The following is an 18,431-nucleotide window of genomic DNA, read 5'->3' as shown; positions in this document are numbered from 1 at the left end:
CTGATATACAGAATGTGAAAGATTCTGTTCCTGCAACCTACCATTTGACCAGAACCCAACTTTTGCCTCTTTCTGATAGCAGATGAGGTCAAACAAGGTGCCTTAACAAAAAAGAGAACCAACTTTAGACTGCAAAATGTATACACATGAAAATACATGGCTAAGGTTTTTATTTCATTTTTTATATTTGCTATCCTTTTTTTTATTTCCCACATATAGTAGATCCCTTGATCTCCTCTAGCAACCCTCACCCAAATCTTCTACAATTCCAAACCTTCATCCATGCATTCAGCCCCCTTGCTGCATCAGGTGGTCTTTCACCTTTCTCTTTAGCCCACGGCCCTCTCTGTCATGTGCTGTGCGGAGGAGGCAGAAGAAGCCGCTGCTGCTCAGTTTCCAATACAGTCTGCTTGGTGGAGGGTTCCCTGTTCTCTTCCATAAACAGAAGCTGCTGTCCCAATAGTCAAATCAATCAGTACTAAGTCTGGCAACTGTTTCCCCATCAGAAGCAGTGGCAGAGAAAAAGTTCATAGATCATTCTTGCTGGGGGGGAAACAGGGTGGAGCTGCAGGCCTTTATTAATTGCTTCTTTCAGGCATTTCCTCTGCCCCTTCTTCAGTCTGTTCATGCATATTAGAAGAGAGCTTTTGAATCTACCTAACTACAACATGACCATTTTTAATCCATGTCCCACTGAGCTGCCTTATCACTGCCCTGAGTATCCACTTCCTAGCCATATGGAGGGTTTCTCTGATACACCTAATTCTGGAATCAAGAGGTAGGTTTCATCAGCAGTATGTTAGGTTACACTGGGATCCACAAAGAGGAAAACAAACATCATATATGTAATATACATAGGAGTATTTGCTATCAAATTTCTGCATGGTATCATTTCTCCTTACAATATGGAATGGAAATGGATAAGGACTGAGCTAAGATCCAATGAACCAGCAAAGGGGCTGAGATATACCTTCTTTGACGAGGGCTACACAGCCCACTAATGATACAGTGACATGCCAGCACTAGACAGGGTAGGAACAAAACCCTGGCAAGCAACATTCAGTTTGATTGGTCACAAGCTGCCCAAAGCTGCTTTTGAAATATCCAGACCCTTGTTAATTCACCACTCTTCATTCCATCTTCGGAGAAGTAACTCATTTCCAAAGTCTGTATGATTATCACAACAATATTGTGAATTGTTATAAAAGCTGGTTTATTTAGATGTTCAGTTCCAGAATCACTACTTCCAGATTAAGACATTTAAGCAGACATCTTGCCAATCACACTTACTAAACATCACAGAATTGTTTCTTCCCATTCTGCTTTTGAGAGAGCTGCCCTTTCACTCCTTGTGATTTATTTCCACTCAAGGACATGCTTATAGCACAAGGGTTGTTTCTTGGGGCTATTTCTTGCCTCTCCTTTTGCCTACGCTGACATATTTGGTTCTTGTCAAAGAACTGATAATCCATCGCAAAAAAAAGATGGCAATATGCCAAATACTTTGCTTTTGTCCATCACACAGTGAAGAACCAAGACGGATTCAGAGTGCCATGTGCTTTTCAGGAGCCTGCTTATGCGCCAGGTAGAGAAAGAGGATGCTGGAGAGAGCACTGACCAGAAATATAACATCAAACCAGCGGTGGTAGAAATTAAACTGTAATTCTCCTAGAACTTCCGTAATGATGGTGCGATACTCTGGAGGCATACTCATTCGAATCAGAAGCACTGAAGACACAAAATACATCCCCTGCAGAAGAGAGAAAGGAAACATCAGGCATCCCCATTTCCAGCTGCTTACATAGCTAAGAGTGGGCAAGAAGTAGCTGTTCACCATTTGGGGCTAAAACACTCACCATTATTTGTGCCAATAACAGAACAATGACATTGGAAGACTTGCTGCTTGAGATAGCATAGAAAAACTGGAAGACAAAACACAGAAAACCATCTACATATAGATATATAATCCAATATGTTGTTCTAAGTACAACATTCTAATTAAATTTCAAGGGACAGTAGAAATGGCTATTCTGTTGCATAATGTCATGGCTTTCTAACCAACAAAATGGTCCGTACAACTCATTAGCTGTCCAATAGAAACGGTTCCAATTCCAACAGTCACTTATATACCCATGTTAAAGACACACTGGGAGCACTCTCTTGCCTTCACCAGTGAAGAATGTGGCTCAGGGTGGGAGAGTTGCTCAGTATGACAACACAAATCATGAGGTTGGTGGAACTACATGCTACGCAGCCTTTCTCAACCTGTTGGTCCTCAGATGTTGTTGAACTACAACTCCCATCACCCCTAGCTAGCAAGGCCAGAGCTCAGGGATTATGGGAGTTGTAGTCCAACAACATCTGGGGACCCACAGGTTGAGAACCGCTGTAAGGGGAAGGAGGGGATCCAACCTTGTGGTGCTGCCTTTAGTGTTTGCGTGTGTTGTGTGGTTCTGCCCCAAAATTCTTAAAAGCTAAGTTCTGATGAACGCACACTTTTCTGCTTATACTCTATATATATAATAAGACTATGTACAGGCCTACCTTTGTGAGTGTAATCAATAAACCCCTGATAGAGGTGACAATAATTATTCCAACAAGGATAAAGGAAATATGCTGAGACCAGAATTTTACCTGCAATAACACAGAAAGGAAACAGTTAAGCTCACAGAGATGCTCATATCTACAGAGTATGGATTTAGTAGGCTGCTTATTTTCAGATATTGTTTATGCATTCAATGTTCTCTGGAGAAGTTCAAGCAAGAATATTTTCATATAAACCTATAGCAGATAAACCAAGAGTTCGTACCAGGCTGGTGTACACAACACTGGATTTAAACTTCTTTTTAGAGTGACTAAAGGTGTATAGGTGTTTAATCTAGGCCAATGCATTCTCTAGTACCTAAGATAGGAGTACTGCCATCTTCTGGGCAAACAGAAGACTGGAACTTAAATTTTAAAGATGAATAGTTCTATTGAAAACCCAGTGATACATATGAATTTTCTAAAGTTTTAGAATCACTCACTTCAATACCTACAGAGATTTTTAGAAGTAGTTATCACACTGAATTAATATCCAGCTCAGAACAGAGTAGAATAAAATAAGAATAAAGGAACACTGAAGAAAGAAGGTGGATTTTAAAATAGTCCTCACATCAAACTGGATCCCCAAATAGTTCACAGTTATCTCAATTCCTCGTGTGACTGGGTCTGTCTTTCCAACTCTGTCAAATACAATATTGATTGTTGCCTGTTGATGAGAGAGAAAGAAGTATCATATTACTTAAGCTACCTTCACTAAAAACATCACACATACACCGCTGCTTTTACAGGAAATTGCCCAGCATGGTAAACAAGCTACAAAGCACACACACAGAGAGAGAGAGAGAGAGAGAGAGAGAGAGAGAGAGAGAGAGAGGGGCAATACTGCCCAGTGATACTATGTAGTTATAAGATGAACATCACACTCTGGCCTCAAAATCAGTCTTACTGAAATTCAACGAGAGGTCAATTTTAAAAACTGCCTGAACTCTAGCTGCTGAATAATATTTACATATTAAGATTACAAGATGCAGAAATCTCTCCTTCCAAGCACAGCCTTTGCAAAATATAAACTGTCATTCCAATGGCACAGATACATACCATAAAAATTTTCCAGACACAGTAGATTGAGAAAAAGTAGCCCAGAAAGTTAAAGTATTTCCCTTGGAATGTTTTAGAGTATTCTATCCTCTCCTGCAAAGAAGAAAATGTTCAGGTTCAGGAGGCATCCAGATGCATTCTAAAACCAGCACATCATATCTCATGGGTTTCTTAACATGAAATAAAACAATTTCCATCTCATACAGACCATGTAACAGAAAAAGCAAGCAGGCCCCTTTACAGACGAAGAATCTGTGAGGTGCTGCCAGAGCCACGTTTGCACAGGCCCTGGAGAGTATAAATTCAAGTGACACAACAGAATAAGCCCAGGTCTCCAAGCTTCCAGGAATGCCCTTAATGTTACAACAACATGCATGCTCTCCCTTTCAATAAGTTTCAATAAGGCACACATATTGACCACTTGATGAAGCCTTGATTAATAAAGGGAAGCACACCTGCACTGATCACTATCTACTTTTAGGCACCCGGCAAAACTTTGTCTCTTCCACTAAGCCATGGGCCTTAAATTATCTGCAGAATTATCTACTAAAGTAAGTGGGATGTGTTATGAATGTATTTTGGGCTTTTACTCTGCTTTAGTTTTATGTTGCTTTTTAAAAGTCACTTTGAGTTAGATTTTTAAAAAAAGTGATCACGACTTGCAAATAGCAATAATATGAACAAAAATATATCTAGACTGGGATAACCAAATGCAACATAAAATTGTGGTTTACTCTAGGGGACATGATCCCAGAGAAGGCTAATGGCTACTTATCAGAGTATCATAAAGCTACGTCTCCTGTATCGTGTTCGCTTGCTGGTAGATTTCTAAAGTCTTTTTTCCCTTTCACCCACCCATCAGGCATGAGAACAGTCCCCCTTTGCCTGCACCTTGGTAGCATGCAGGTCAGCAGTTTCCAAGAAAAGCTGCTGACTCAGCTCCTCCAAAGCATCTACCTCCTGCTGAATAACTGCCAGATCTGGTAAATGACAGTTGTCAAGGACAAAACCATGTATAATACCATCCAAAAACAATACATATTTCAATGTTCCTTTTCATTCCTGAGCTATCGCATGAAAAAAAAGCCTTGACATTTTCTGAAATAACAGGTCCTTTACTTTCTAACTCCTGGGCTACAAATCAGAAACTGTACACTGCTGCCACCTGCAGGATTACAACTGATGATGCACGTTGTATACTAAAATACAGTGGTACCTCGGGTTACATACGCTTCAGGTTACAGACTCTGCTAACCCAGAAATAGTAACTCGAGTTAAGAACTTTGCTTCAGGATGAGAACAGAAATCGTGCTCCGGCGGCACGGCACCAACAGCACCCCATTAGCTAAAGTGGTGCTTCAGGTTAAGAACAATTTCAGGTTAAGAACGGACCTCCGGAACAAATTAAGTACTTAACCTGAGGTACCACTGTATACATATAGCAATACTAATCCAAGGCAGTTTATCAATCCCCTGAAAATCATGTTGCTGTGTGTTTTCTGCCTCATGTCACTGGGTATATCCAGCAGACAGGAAAAAGCACAACTGTCATTGCAGTCAGGCAAGGAGGCACATAGAAGGGAAGATAACAATGCATGGTACTGATATATCGAGGCTACGCAACTAAATCCATGCCCAGTTCCATATTTCCCAAGGGCCAACATCTATGATAATTTATTTTATTTTCTCACTTATGTAGAAGTGGGCATGAGCATAAGTGCCCCCACTAGATCAGGCCCTGGTGCTCAGGCTTGAGTTAAGGGTTGTTCACTCTGAGGTATGCTAATCTCAAGGAGTGGAAGGTAAGGGATTCTGCATAGTCTGTAATCTGCACAATAGTAAATGGGATCCTTACATTCCCCCTTTTTCTTTTATCTTAACTCAGCTCCGTTATGGTTTCCCCCTTTCCCATTCCCCAAAGTAGAACTAAGGAAATAAAGGATACTTTCGCTGCCTGGTGAAGATGATGCCACACTTTTTATCATCCCCCAGAAACCAGTGGGCTTGTTGTTAACTTCCCCTCTCTGGAACATGTTTCTGTGAACCATCGCTATCCTGATTGGGAGGAAAAGTCAAGTGCTAAAAAAGAGAGATACAAACTAGAACCAAAAACAAATCATCACATTTCAAAGTTTAGATTTTTCAAATTCTGGAATTCAGAACGTTGCTATCAACGTAACAGACGAACTTTTGAAAAAGTGTATATTAACACAATTCAGGAAAGTGGTAATCATGCATTTCCTAAGCAATATCAGTAGCTGACTTCCATGTCATTAGGTAAGAGTCAGGAGCCTCCACAATTAGGTACTGTTAAAATAATTTATTTTATTTTGCTCCTAGGTAATAAAGATAATACAAAGCTTTTCTGCAGACTTCAGCTACTAAAGTAACAGCATTAGTTCACAAAGTTTACGTTTATTTTACTTATGTCATCATTTATATGCTATCTATCAGTGCAGCTCATGTCATCCTGAAACAATTCATCATAATATAACATAGAAACTTCTTTACTGAAAACATGATCAGTATTATTTATGCAGTTGGCAGTTCTACCCATGAAAATCAAAACTTGGGTGCCTCATGGAGCATATGAAACAGGCACAACATAGAGGCCACTTCAACTGACTCCCCTTCCTGTGGCATCTAATTCACAACTAATGGCACAACACAAGGGTGGTGGCAGCTCAGCTCAAGGCACTCTTGGAAGAAATGGATATGAGTCATTTCAGCATGGTTTGGGGACCAAAGTAGCCAAAATGGAAGCCCTTTGTCAGGAGAGGAACCCACTTGTGGAATCATCACCTCTCTTGTAAAAGGCAAGCAGCGACCAATTATGTTCATTCTGCGATTGCTTAAAACTGAGTTTTTCTCCCAGGCCTTTGCAGGCCTTCAATATCTACCTCCTGTGACCTTGTAATATCTGCTATGGGTTGTTTTATATTGGTTTTTATTTTTGTAGAGCTCTTATATTTTTGCTTTATCACAATTTTAATAAGTTGTATTTTTGTTAACCGCCTCATGTTTTTTTTAAAAAATAATAATAAAGAGCTAGTATAAGAATATTTTAAACAAACTCATTCCATCCGGTTCATCAGTTTTTTAACTATTTTAGCTCCGTTATTCTCTGATCCTCTAAACGACAGAAATCATCCATGAACTGGCAAGTTTGTGTAATGAAGTTACTTCAAAAGAAGTAAAAGGATTTCCTGCTGTAGTTGGTCTCACCTTTTCTTCTTGCTGATGATCATGTCCATGGTTTGGAGGAGACGGCGCTCCAGAGCTAGAATGTCTGCATCTGTCACGTTCCTGTAACAGACACCCATACAAACCTATTGATATGGTTCTGACTTCCAATAATAGTAATGTCCAACCCAAAGCTTCCCCAATTTTGAGCCACTCCTCTTAACCCAGTTCCAGTGGAGCATAATACAGTAGAACCTCGGGTTGCGAACGTGATCTGTGCGGGAGGCACATTCGCAACCTGCAGTGCAGCGTCTGCACAAGTGTGGGTTGCGATTCAGCGCTTCTGCGCATGCGCAAGCGTCGAAACCTGAAAGTAACCCATTCTGGTACTTCCGGGTTTGGTGCGGTGCGCAACCTGAAAACGCATAACCTGAAGCGTCTGTAACCCAAGGTACCACTGTACTCATATTCTAGACAGGGTCAATAAAAAGACTGCACGTATAATGCTAGAATCAGCATCCCACAGAGGGGATGGGGGTGGAACTACCAACTCTGAGGAGGCATTTCTGAAAACTTGGCGCTGAGGGAAAAAAAATCAGGAAACACCATTTACCTGAGAAAATAAGACATATAAGTGTATGGGCAATTGACTGCACCAAACCCCGAAAGTAGAGCCATGAGGGTCACCCCAATCACTCCCACTCGACTGATGAGTTGTTCTATGGATAGAATTCCTAACAGAAAAGAAAATATTAAGTTAATTCTGTCACTATGTTCTCGAGAATACAGAAAAGCACCATAGTTACATTTGCACAAATCATTTTGTTCTAAAATTCCTAGCATAACTTCAGTTATTTAGCATCTACTGGCATAATTCCAAAGCGATGTGAATACTCTTCTGTAAGGATACTAGAAAAAATGTTGTGCCATCTAATACACCTCTTGCGATAAGCAAAGGAATACAGGAATACTCAATTTCTGAAGGACCCACCATGTGCTGAAAAATTCTTTCTAGAAATAATAAATTTTATAGGTCAGGATTTCCTCAGGACTTACTATTTTTACAAAACGAGCATGTGATTGCAGGTGTCTGTTGCAACTTTAGAGGGCTAACAAAGATCCTGGTGACATAAGCAGCATCCAAGGCTGCAGTCCTAACCCCACTCACCTGGAAGTAAGCCCCACTGAATTCAACAGGTCTTACTTTTGAGTAAACATAGTTAGAACCGCAGTCTAAGAAAGAGATCTATGAGTAAATATGCACTGGATTGTGTGGTATGAGTATCTGATCTATCAAGTGTCAACAAAAACCACTCATTAATTCAGAGATCCTGACTTTTCCCCACAATACCATTAAACATGAGGGTCCCTTCTGTCAGCACAGATCAAGCATAAATAGTCAGGTATGCTATGTACAGATACTGCACGCTACACACAGTGATTCACTTCAGGGAGCTCATAAGCAGCAGACAATGAACTGAAATGTTGTATGAAACTCACCATGTTTTGGACTGAGGATAGGAAATGGATCCCCCAGTTTCCAGAAGAAATACATGAATGTTAGCCAGACAACACAGGCAAAAAGCAGTCTGTGTCTGTGCACTAAAATTAATAACAAAGAAAGTCAAAAATTATTAAGGTCGTTATCTATTTGGAATGACAAGTGTTACTTTGGCTGGCAACCTAAAGCGCTTGGGCCACTATAGTGTTTTGAAGCACATGCAAACTTACACAATCGGATGTTGCTCACAACAAAGTAGCCGATGTAAAAGGGAACCATGAATACAAGGACAAGCAAAATCACACAGAGGTTCAACTTCCAGTGAAAATACCTAGAGCTGGAAAATAAAAGAAGGGCTGTTCACTACCAGATCATCACCACAGAGGAAATTTTAAAATCATTCTTAATCATTTATAACTTGACAGGACCAGAACGAAACAAATAAATAAGCCCATCAAAGGCATTAAGGTGACAGTCCTTCTGAAACATTCTAACATTAGCTGCTATGCTTACCTGCTGTTTAGGACCCCTAGTATCTCAAAAATGATAAGTTCAAACATGGTGCAGGAAAACGCAAAGGTGACAGAGAAGACAACCTGTACAACATACTGCCGCACCTGTAATAAAGCCAGTAGAGCAGAAACAGAAGTCACTTCCACAAGCAAAGTATTTGACATTTATTTCTGAGTGGAAAGAAAATGTCAGTGCTTTAAGATGTAAACATATAATGGGACCTATACCCAAGTTCTCAAATAAGCCTTTATTGATAGGTTAACAGATAATTATTTCACCTCCTGTAACTATTTTCTCTGACATCTGATTAAATGCAGAAAACCTTTTTAAAATTGTAAGCAAATTAACTCTAAACTGTGTTTTATGACAACTGATCAAACAAACATAACACTAAGGAGTCCTAAAGTCCACTCCAATGCATAACTACTCACAACTATATCTCAATGAGGTTTGTACTCAAATGAATGTGCTTAGGCTTATGCCCTTAGTAGAGCAGGTGTGAGGAGCCTTTGGCCCTCCAGTTCTTGCTGAACTACAACTCCCATCATCCCTAGCCACTGTCGATGCCTGCTGAGGCTGATGGGAGTTGTCATTTGTTAACATCTGGATTGGTATAAGGTGGCTTCCTAAGTAAGCCCCTGAGTTCAAGAGGGCTTCTTTTCAAGTAAGCAGGTATAAGATGGTATAACAATCTGAAGGAGTGAGATTCCCAGCAGAGAAACTGCCAGCCAGGGCAGAAGGTGGAGGGACAGGCTTTTTCTTATTCTTCCTGTCATGGTCAGTTTCTGTAAGGTTTCCCTCATTGACCACTATAGGAGAAAATAAATCCAGGGATGGCAGAATTTTGCAGCCAGTTTGGGGACATTTCAGGAGAACAAGGATGCTTAGGATCCTGCAGATCCACTGACACCTGCTTCAGGATTGTTTCCTAAATTATTTGAACTCAACTTTATATCTTCCTATATTGGCAGCTTCACTTTCAGGTCACAATAAAGTTACAGTTGATGGTCCCCACCTCATAATCTTTGAAGAGCCGACGCATGAAGAACAGCCACCCAAATCCAAAGAACAGCACCTGCAGAGGGACAGAAGGGCAGTTAACGGTTTCAAATTTTGCCGTTTCAAAATTCTGAAATCTTAAAATTTCTTAGTACATGCAAGTATATTTCTGCTTTCAAAGTAAGATATTTGATACACTAAAATAAAAGTTGTTTTTAAACTGTGGTGTAACTAGATTGGGATTTGTTTCTTCCTAGAACAAATAAACAGTATTTGTTTGGGGGGGAGAGGTTTCTAAAATATGAATCCATGCAGTGTTAGAAACTGAGATTATGAAAACTAGTAGCTAAATAGCACCTTAAACCTAGGTTATGGGTGCAACAACAGAATGTCTAGGTGTGCTTTTTTATAACAAGAAAATAAACTGCAGATAAAATATTATGTTCATTTTTCACATGGGCTAGTGTCCTTCCCCTGCCCACCCCCATAATATTCTTAAGAGGGTCTCTTCTCCAGTCTTCAGAGAGTAGCTGGACATGGGGAGCCAGAAAAGCATTCTCCTTTCCTTCCACTCTACAGTTTTAATCTGAAATCTCAGGCACAGTACTGCACACAGAGATAAGAAACTGCTCGCGCTAATGAAATTCCCTGTTGCAAAATGCACCTTGAACAATGGGAGTTTCAAACACTGAAACCATGCCACATGAGAAGATAGCAGCAATACTTCATCTATTTGTTCTGGCATATTAAAAACAGAAGAGAGTGGGAATCAATATACTTTTTATTCAAGGTTTTGAACTTCTGGAAGTATGTGTCATTAGAACACTGACAATACAATCCTATTGTATTTGTTTATGCCACCTTTCAAGACAAATCTCTTCCAAAGTGGCTTGCATAACAACACCATAAAACAGTTTTTAAAATACATATATTATCCAACTAAAGCATTGCAGCAGTTTAAAAGTCTAGCATACAACTTAAGAAAATGCTGATTATAAACGTCTATGTTTCAACATCCTTCAAAAAACTAACAAAAGTCTGGCCATAAGTACTTGAGTTTTGAACTATTTGTAAACGTTTATTTTAAAGAACTGTAATCCACCCTAACACACTAGGACACCCAAGATATCAAATATAAACATGGTCATCCTTACAAAGGAATTTCCTGTGCTCATGACCCACATGTGTTTTTGTGTAAATGGGAAGGTTACAATGTGCTTTTACTTTTTCTTATGTTTTTAAGTTGCAACTCCCTTTGGTATAACAAGCAAGTAGGCAGTTTAATTTATAATAATACCACAAACCAAGTATGCCACAAGCAATCTGAAGAGCCATGGATAAAAATGGACCCCATAAGCTACTTCGGAAATGCAGCATCCCCTTTAACAAACATGGGAAACAAGTTGAAAGCTTGCAGTTGGCAGGGAGGGAGAGACAGAGAGAGCACTCGCCACATGATAAGGTGGGAGGGCCCTAGCCCACCTCCCACTCTATTTTGGCATAAGCTGGCAGAGCCCTAGTCTACAGATGCTGCACAATGAGCTAGCAGAACAGGTGCACCTCTTCAGAGTACAGGTAAATGTCATTGCTCCTGGAGGTTCCGGCAAGTGAAAAATCTGGAAAGAGAGAGCTCTGCAAGCAGAGAAGTTCCAACCCAGCCCAATCCCTTCTGTGCCACCGGGCTTGTCTCTCTTTTTTCCTTTTTATCATATTGAAGCTGCTGGAAGCTACTTTCAAAAATGGTACAGTCCATCTTCCTCCACCTGCAGCCGGAAGTGGTCCCGTCCACCTTCCTATCGCCTCGTTCTGCCGAGCTTAAGTGGGATGCGGAGACTAGGAAGTTCCAACTCCTTTTTCGGGGGGGGGGGGTGACATAGCTGTGGCTGCGTGGGGGGGGGGGGGAGAAAGAGGGAAGGAGCGGGGGCCTCGTTACCTGAGATACGACCATGATGCTGGAGTCAATCAGGAAGCTCATAGTGGAGAGAAACCCCTCCCGAAGGGGAGAGATGCGCCTCTCTCACACACTCAACCTCTCCCCCTCCCCGAGTCCCAACCGCCACTTCTCCCCTTACTCAGTCGGGCCCGTGAGCGTCAGCTCAGAGCACCTCGGCTTGGCCCCGCCCCCTTTCCGCTGCCTCATTACCGGGCGCCACGATCGGGGAGGCGGGGCCACGGAGTCATAGGACATAGAGATAGGAAATGAGAAGAATAGCTCATAGCCTTTTCTGGAGATGGAACTTCCCGGTTTCTTTATGTGGCTTCCCCAACCACCTAAAATAAAATAAAACGAAATTTCTGTAGATCTAACCTACTGGAGGAAAGCATGAACGGCCTGTGGTGGTGGTGGTGCTGCTGCTGCTGCCGCCTTCGGAAAAGCGGAACACGCTTCTGCCCAATAGCAAATATTACAGAAAATGGTTTTATATATTTATTTTTTAATATATGGAGAGCATTCCGTTGTTTTCTATGGGTAACTCTCATTTGCAACCCAGGAGAAGAAAGGCAAACTAGGGTCTAAATATATAGAGACATCCACCATACATCTATACATGCTATAGATATATATACACACACACACACACACATGTTTATAGCTGGGACCTTAAGAGATAGGAAACTAGAGCCGCTCACATAACCTGCATTTCCGGTATTAAACTTGCGCGAGTCCCATAGAGGCGAGGCTTGGGGGGATCAGGAGGACGGAGCGGAAGAGGCGAGGCGTGCAAAGGCTGAGAGGAGGGCGAGGCAGGGGCGACGGCAGGATTTTTGTTGGCGGGGAGCATTACCTTAAGTTAGCTACGTACTTTTATGGATTTAGGGGTGGGGCAGCTGCCCCTCCCTGTCCCACCCGCTTTGGCTACGCCCGTGGGGCGACGGCGGCTCCCTTTCAGCTGGGAGTGCTCGGGTCGCTGGAGGCGCCTTAAGGGACGGCACCCGGCGGGCTTCTCCAGCAACTGGGGTTCCGGTTAACAAAAGGGACTCTGCAAATCTATCTGCCGATTGTTTTTGACTCCTGTGTAACCTCATTTTATGCCGCTTGCTTGCTGTTTTTTTTTTTTAATGCACCTGCTCCTATCTGAAAAGAAAATGTGCTGTCGTGCAATTTATTTGGAGATTTTATTCAAGGTGTCCCGGGGTGATCATTAAGTAAAGGCTGGTTTGAACAAAGGCCCGATTTATACAGAGTGCAGGCAGCGGGGCTGCCGGCCTTCGCAAACCAGAAATCGAATACCCGGGTGAAGTGCAAACTTCTTGTACCGGGCTTTATGTGCACATTGGCTAGCTGCTAGCATACCTGAGAAGTGGATGTATTTATATGTGACAGATCAAGGTGGGTGAGGGAGTTTGTGTACTGCACAGATTAGACTTGAAAAGGGGTAAATCTGTCAGCTCTTTGTGGTTTGTTTAAAATTCTCACAGCCTGATTATCTGCTTAAATCAATTATTTAAGTTGCACTATGCTCCCTTTTCAGCCTCAATACTACATCTGTATTTGCAATTGGATAAATGCATTATCTTAAATCAGGGGGGAACCGCCAGCCTGCAGACCTAATTTCAGGTGTGGGGCAGGTAGAGATGCGGCTGCTAATGTGCAGTTGGGAGCCTTAAAGTGCACTCCTGGTTGTGTATTGGGAAAGGAGGTTTGCTGTCACTGCTGATCTGTGGTGAGAATAAAGCTACTGGGACTGGCTGTGCTTCTGAGTTCCTTAGGAAGGATGCCTGTTGAAAGCAGGGCTAAAGTCACTGCCTGTCATTTTATCGGCTGTAGCTTCAAGGCTCACTTAGCTTGGATTTTCTTTTCTAGTGCGACTTGCCACACCACAGAGGAATAATTTATCACCCGACTGTCGAAGTGGTAGCCTGGATTTGGAAGAACCTAGGATCTGGCCTGCTGGCTGGATCTAGTTCACCACCCCTGTCTTAATAGGTTGTTGTAAAGATGAATGGGGTTTTCAGAGTGGGCTGTTGGAACCTCACAGAATTGGCTCAAGTTAATTGTTCTTTGCCTTTACACAAAAGAAGAAAGCAATGTCTTAAAAAGGGGAAAGTACTTGAGAAACAGGACTAAATATGGGGCTTTGAAATTAAAGATTGACTACACTGTCAAACTTTTCCAAGTGCATTTCCTTGTTTTTCTTTGAAAATAGAGGCTCACAACCATTGTGAAGTTGTTTATAGCATAGATGTCATCAATCACAACAAAAATTTGCTGGTCCTTTTAATATCTAGTCTAGATTGCATTCTGATTTTGGAGGTGTCTTGATAATAATTCTTGAAATCTTCGTTTCTGTCATAAACATTCTTTGCTCTCTGTAATAGAATTCATGCACATGGAACACTGCTGAAAGCCCAAGAATTAGGGCATTTCCCAAGGGAAAATCCAGTCGGAGGAGAAGGTTGCTGTAATCTGTTCATCTGATGGCACCATGGGATTTTAATATGCAAGTAGGCAAATGCTCTGCCCCAAATAAACCCAAATATAAATTATAAACTAAGATATTGGCAACTCTTTTGTCCCATGCACACAGCCTTCAACTCTTCCCTTCACAATCCAACCAGTTAAACCAGCAAGCTTAACCATAGCTTTCCATTACATCCCAACTGGGAAACTGGTTACAAGCTTCACAACAAGCCAGGATATTAAACAAACTTCCAGCTGTTATTAGGCCTCAAGACAATTGTATCAATACAAACTAATCAATAACACTGAAACATCAAAAAAAAGATAAAATCTGTGTCTTTAAATTTTTAAACATATAAATAATGATTCTAAAAACACTTTTCAAAATTGCACTTCTGTAGTTGTAAAAAAACCAAACTCTTAATACAAAGACTGAGTGACCTAAACAGATTGCACAGAAGTAATCACAAGTTTTCTGACTTACCATGTTCATGAATATACAACACTGCTGTGAAAATGCAAAATGTTTTGTGGAGAAATATGAATGTTATTTTCTCAGTATCGCTTTACCAGTGAAAATAAAAGCATTTAATTATTGGAAAGCAATTGAGCGTCCTACATAAGTGGCCCTTACCACCTAAAATCTAGAACAGTTAAGATGATATAAAGTGATTTCTCTTGTCCTGTTGGGTCCCATGGATCTGAACAGGTTTAACTGATAGAATCTGTGTGCACCAAAAACTTTCATCATCAAGCCCCCTTACCTACCCTCTATGGAGCAGAGTTGCTGAAGAGACCAGCATTTTCATTTATGTGCCTGTTTTATCAAACAAAGAAGAGCTCACATTGGGATTATTCTCTGTCATGACTCTGAAAGGCAGCTTTGTCTGTGAACAGCAACATTGCTGCTTTTCCGGCATCAAATATGGTCTATTTTTAAATGTAAAACTGCATGTTCAGTAAGAAAGTGAATGATGGGAGTCTGGGATCGTTGTACAGACCTTGTATAAACTCACTCTATAGCCCATGAAATTCACCTGCTGCGCACAGCAATGTAATATAGAACTAATGTGGATGGTACATTGGATGGTACATTGGGATTTGACCCAAGGAGCCTAAGTTCAGTAGCCCTGCTTGAACATCAAATCACTTGATTGCAATTTTCAGTTTGCTTTCTGTGAACTTGGAATAATAACGATCAATATCACATTCTGGAGAGGAATGAGATAAAGGCTATAAAGAAATTTGAACATTACAGTGCTATAGAAATGACTCATTCATTTGCCTAATTTTGGAGCTCATATTCACTTCATTTACTGGGAACACCTAATATAGCAATCATTTTATTGCACTCACAATTAGAGCTGGTTCTATAATAAGGCAGAATAAGGCACTTGCCTCAGGCAGTGATTACCTCCAACCCTGTTCTGCCTTAGGGTGTCTTCAGAAAAAACTAGCAGGTCAAGGAGGAGGGATGAGGCAGTAGCAATGGTGATGGGAATTTGCCTCAGTCGCACAGTGTGTTGCACCCATCCTGGATCCACTATTCACCAAAACACAGCTAGGTTTGATATAATCCTCAGTGGATGAGTTGGTCATCTTCCACTGTTTGAAAGAAACTTTCTAGTGCCCAGAATCATAATAATTTAACAATTGTCCAAACTTCCATTCTCCTCAGACTTTTGCCTGTTTAGCTCAACTGTAACCCAGCCCCACTACTGCAAGTTGTAGGAAGCTGAAAATTTTAGTGCATTTCAAAGTTGTCCAGGGTCATTTCCTAGAGTTTTCCACCCTCCCCCAATATAAATGAGCAATAATCATATTCCATTTTTGTTTCTTCACAAATGAAATCAGCGGTGTGGCAACATGAGAGTCAATAGGGAAGCCACACTCCAAGAAAGTAACAGAATTTGGAAAAGAACTTAAACGTACACTTAATATATTGTTAGCGTACACGAAAAATCTGGAAAACTACCAGTTGCCTTCGTTTTGTGTGTATTGCGGGGAGGGGGGTTAATTTGATGACTTCTCCCTCTAGCAAATACCAGTAAGAGTGTGTTGCTTGTTGTTACTTCCATGGGGTACACCTCAGTCCACACCCTATATTCTCTTCCCGCCTGCTTGAGAGACTAATGGGGAGGATGAACTGAGACAGCTGTTGCAGGCTAGCTGTGCTTTTGAGATTTTCAGCCACACATGCCAAGATGATGTGGACAGCCTTAGGTACGTAGCACATTTCCTTGCAGGCTGGGGGTTGCCATGTACTGTTCTGCATCAGGCTGTGAAACACATATGCAATTTGGATAGCTGAATGCGATATCAGTGTTGTGTCCAGATAGCGTACACTTTGGCACCAAAAATAAAATGAATTCACTTCTTCTGCAGTGTGATTGTTAATCCATCCTGCCTGTTGCTTTCTCAAGATCAGTTCCTGAAAGGTGGCACAAACAACTGAATCATCAGTGTGTCTTCAAACTGCCTAGCCATTCCAAGCATTGGTGCCAGTGATAAAAGCTACAACACAGCCATTAAAGGATCTGTTGTACCTTCAGCGCCTAGATGCACACAACCTATGCCCAAGTAGATTTAGGCCCCATCCAAACTGCTGTATTGTTGCAGGTGTTTGTGGAGGTGCATTAATACGACATTTGAAGTGGATTTGTACTTGCTCATCCACACATCATCCTGCTTTAACAGTTGTTTTGCAGTGCCCCCTTCCAAAGGACACAGATACATTCTGACGAGCTTTGCCCACTGCTATGGATCGCACGTGACAGAATAGCAATGAATATTATAAATGTGGGGGAATGGGAATGTGTGGAAGCTAATGGGGCAAAAAAATATCTGAATTAGCCATTTGCAATATCAAGCCTGGAAGTACCATATTTTTCGCCCTATAGGACGCACTTTTTCCCCTCCAAAAATGAAGGAGAAATCTGTGTGCGTCCTATGGGGCGAATACAGGCTTTCGCTGAAGCTTGGAGAGCGAGAGGGGTCGGTGCACACCGACCCCTCTCGCTCTCCAGGCTTCAGGAAGCTATCAGCAAGCCTGGGGAGCCCGCGGGAGTTCCCGCAGGGCTCCCCGCGCTGCGGATAGCAGCCTGCCGCCCAGCGTGGGAGGCGCCCTGAAGCAGAGCGCCCCTCGCACCAGGCAGACATCGGCCAGCCCCACAAGCTCGGGGGACAGCGGGGAGGTGCAGCGCCGCCATCCCGCTGTTTCCCGACCTGGTTTTGGGGGGGAAATAAAGGGAATTTCCCCCCCCCCTTTATTTCCCCCCAAAAAAACTAGGTGCGTCCTATGGGACGGAGCGTCCTATGGGACAAAAAATACGGTACCCTAAGACTTAACTTTTCACATCCACAAGAAAACACTCCACCAGATTGTTCAACCCTATTTTTAAGGGCATATTAAAATAAAAAATAGATATTTCTGAACCATATGCATTTTCAAACACACATGCAGATTTAAGGACAAATGTGTCTTCTTCACAGACGTGCAGATATCTTTAGCAGCACTTTGCCTAAATTCAGGGGCATAGGAAGCGGGGTGTGGTCCACCCTAGGTGGCATCCCTGAGGGGGTGACAAAATGGCACACCGCGGGTGGGGGGGACAGCACTTACCACGGGGCCTGGCCTGCAGCATGCCCGAGCCATGCATCTCTCTTGGGAGTGACGCAGTGGCTCGGGGCCCCGCGCTGCCTAAAACGGCAGCGTGGGACTTGCATCCGCCAGGAGGACTCCATGGGTAGCTCGCCACACCGCCCCCCCCCCCCGGGCGGATCACCGCAGCACCCCTGTGGGCGGCTCGCCCCGCCCCCGCCGCTCTGGGGGCCAGAGCAGCTAGTTACGCCCCTGCCTAAATTAATATGGATTCTTCAGGTTAATAATAAATAATAATAATAAATAGCTTTGCTCAGTGCAGCAAACTATGTTGGGACAATGCTGCAAGTCTTCCAGAGCCCATTGCCAATTGCACATCGGCCACGATGAATCAAGACAACAGTCATTTTAGGAATAACTTTCACAAAGTACACCAGTATGCTTTTTCTAACAGTAGGTCCTTGTGCTCATCACAAACCTCTTTGGATATTCTGTTTTCAAAAGTGCATTGTCAACTGGCAAACAGAACTGCTAAAAGAGAGAGAGAGAGAAAGAAAGACTATTGTTACCACATAGTACTAATTATATGG

General features: G+C 42.2%; 2 protein-coding genes across 2 annotated transcripts in view; one reads left to right on the top strand and one right to left on the bottom strand.

The window, feature by feature from the left end:
• POGLUT1 (protein O-glucosyltransferase 1) overlaps nucleotides 1-18,431 on the top strand; it is a 366,888-nt gene that overhangs the window by 101,605 nt on the left and 246,852 nt on the right. The gene's annotated exons all lie outside the window — the stretch shown is intronic.
• GPR89B (G protein-coupled receptor 89B) lies at nucleotides 154-11,972 on the bottom strand. Its single transcript, XM_081858505.1, has 14 exons — nucleotides 11,772-11,972; nucleotides 9,855-9,914; nucleotides 8,840-8,943; nucleotides 8,557-8,663; nucleotides 8,326-8,427; nucleotides 7,439-7,559; nucleotides 6,868-6,948; nucleotides 5,588-5,697; nucleotides 4,534-4,622; nucleotides 3,643-3,735; nucleotides 3,155-3,250; nucleotides 2,545-2,634; nucleotides 1,857-1,922; nucleotides 154-1,750 (listed from the first exon to the last, which is right to left on the bottom strand). Exons 1-14 carry the CDS (start codon nucleotides 11,811-11,813, stop codon nucleotides 1,544-1,546), a joined length of 1,368 nt encoding a protein of 455 aa, XP_081714631.1. The 5' UTR covers nucleotides 11,814-11,972; the 3' UTR covers nucleotides 154-1,543.

The sequence above is a fragment of the Podarcis erhardii genome, assembly GCF_964252035.2.
Source record: "Podarcis erhardii genome assembly, chromosome: 4".
NCBI classification, from domain to species: Eukaryota; Metazoa; Chordata; class Lepidosauria; order Squamata; family Lacertidae; genus Podarcis; species Podarcis erhardii.
Note: the sequence above shows the minus strand (reverse complement) of the source record. Positions and strands in the feature narration are given on the sequence as shown.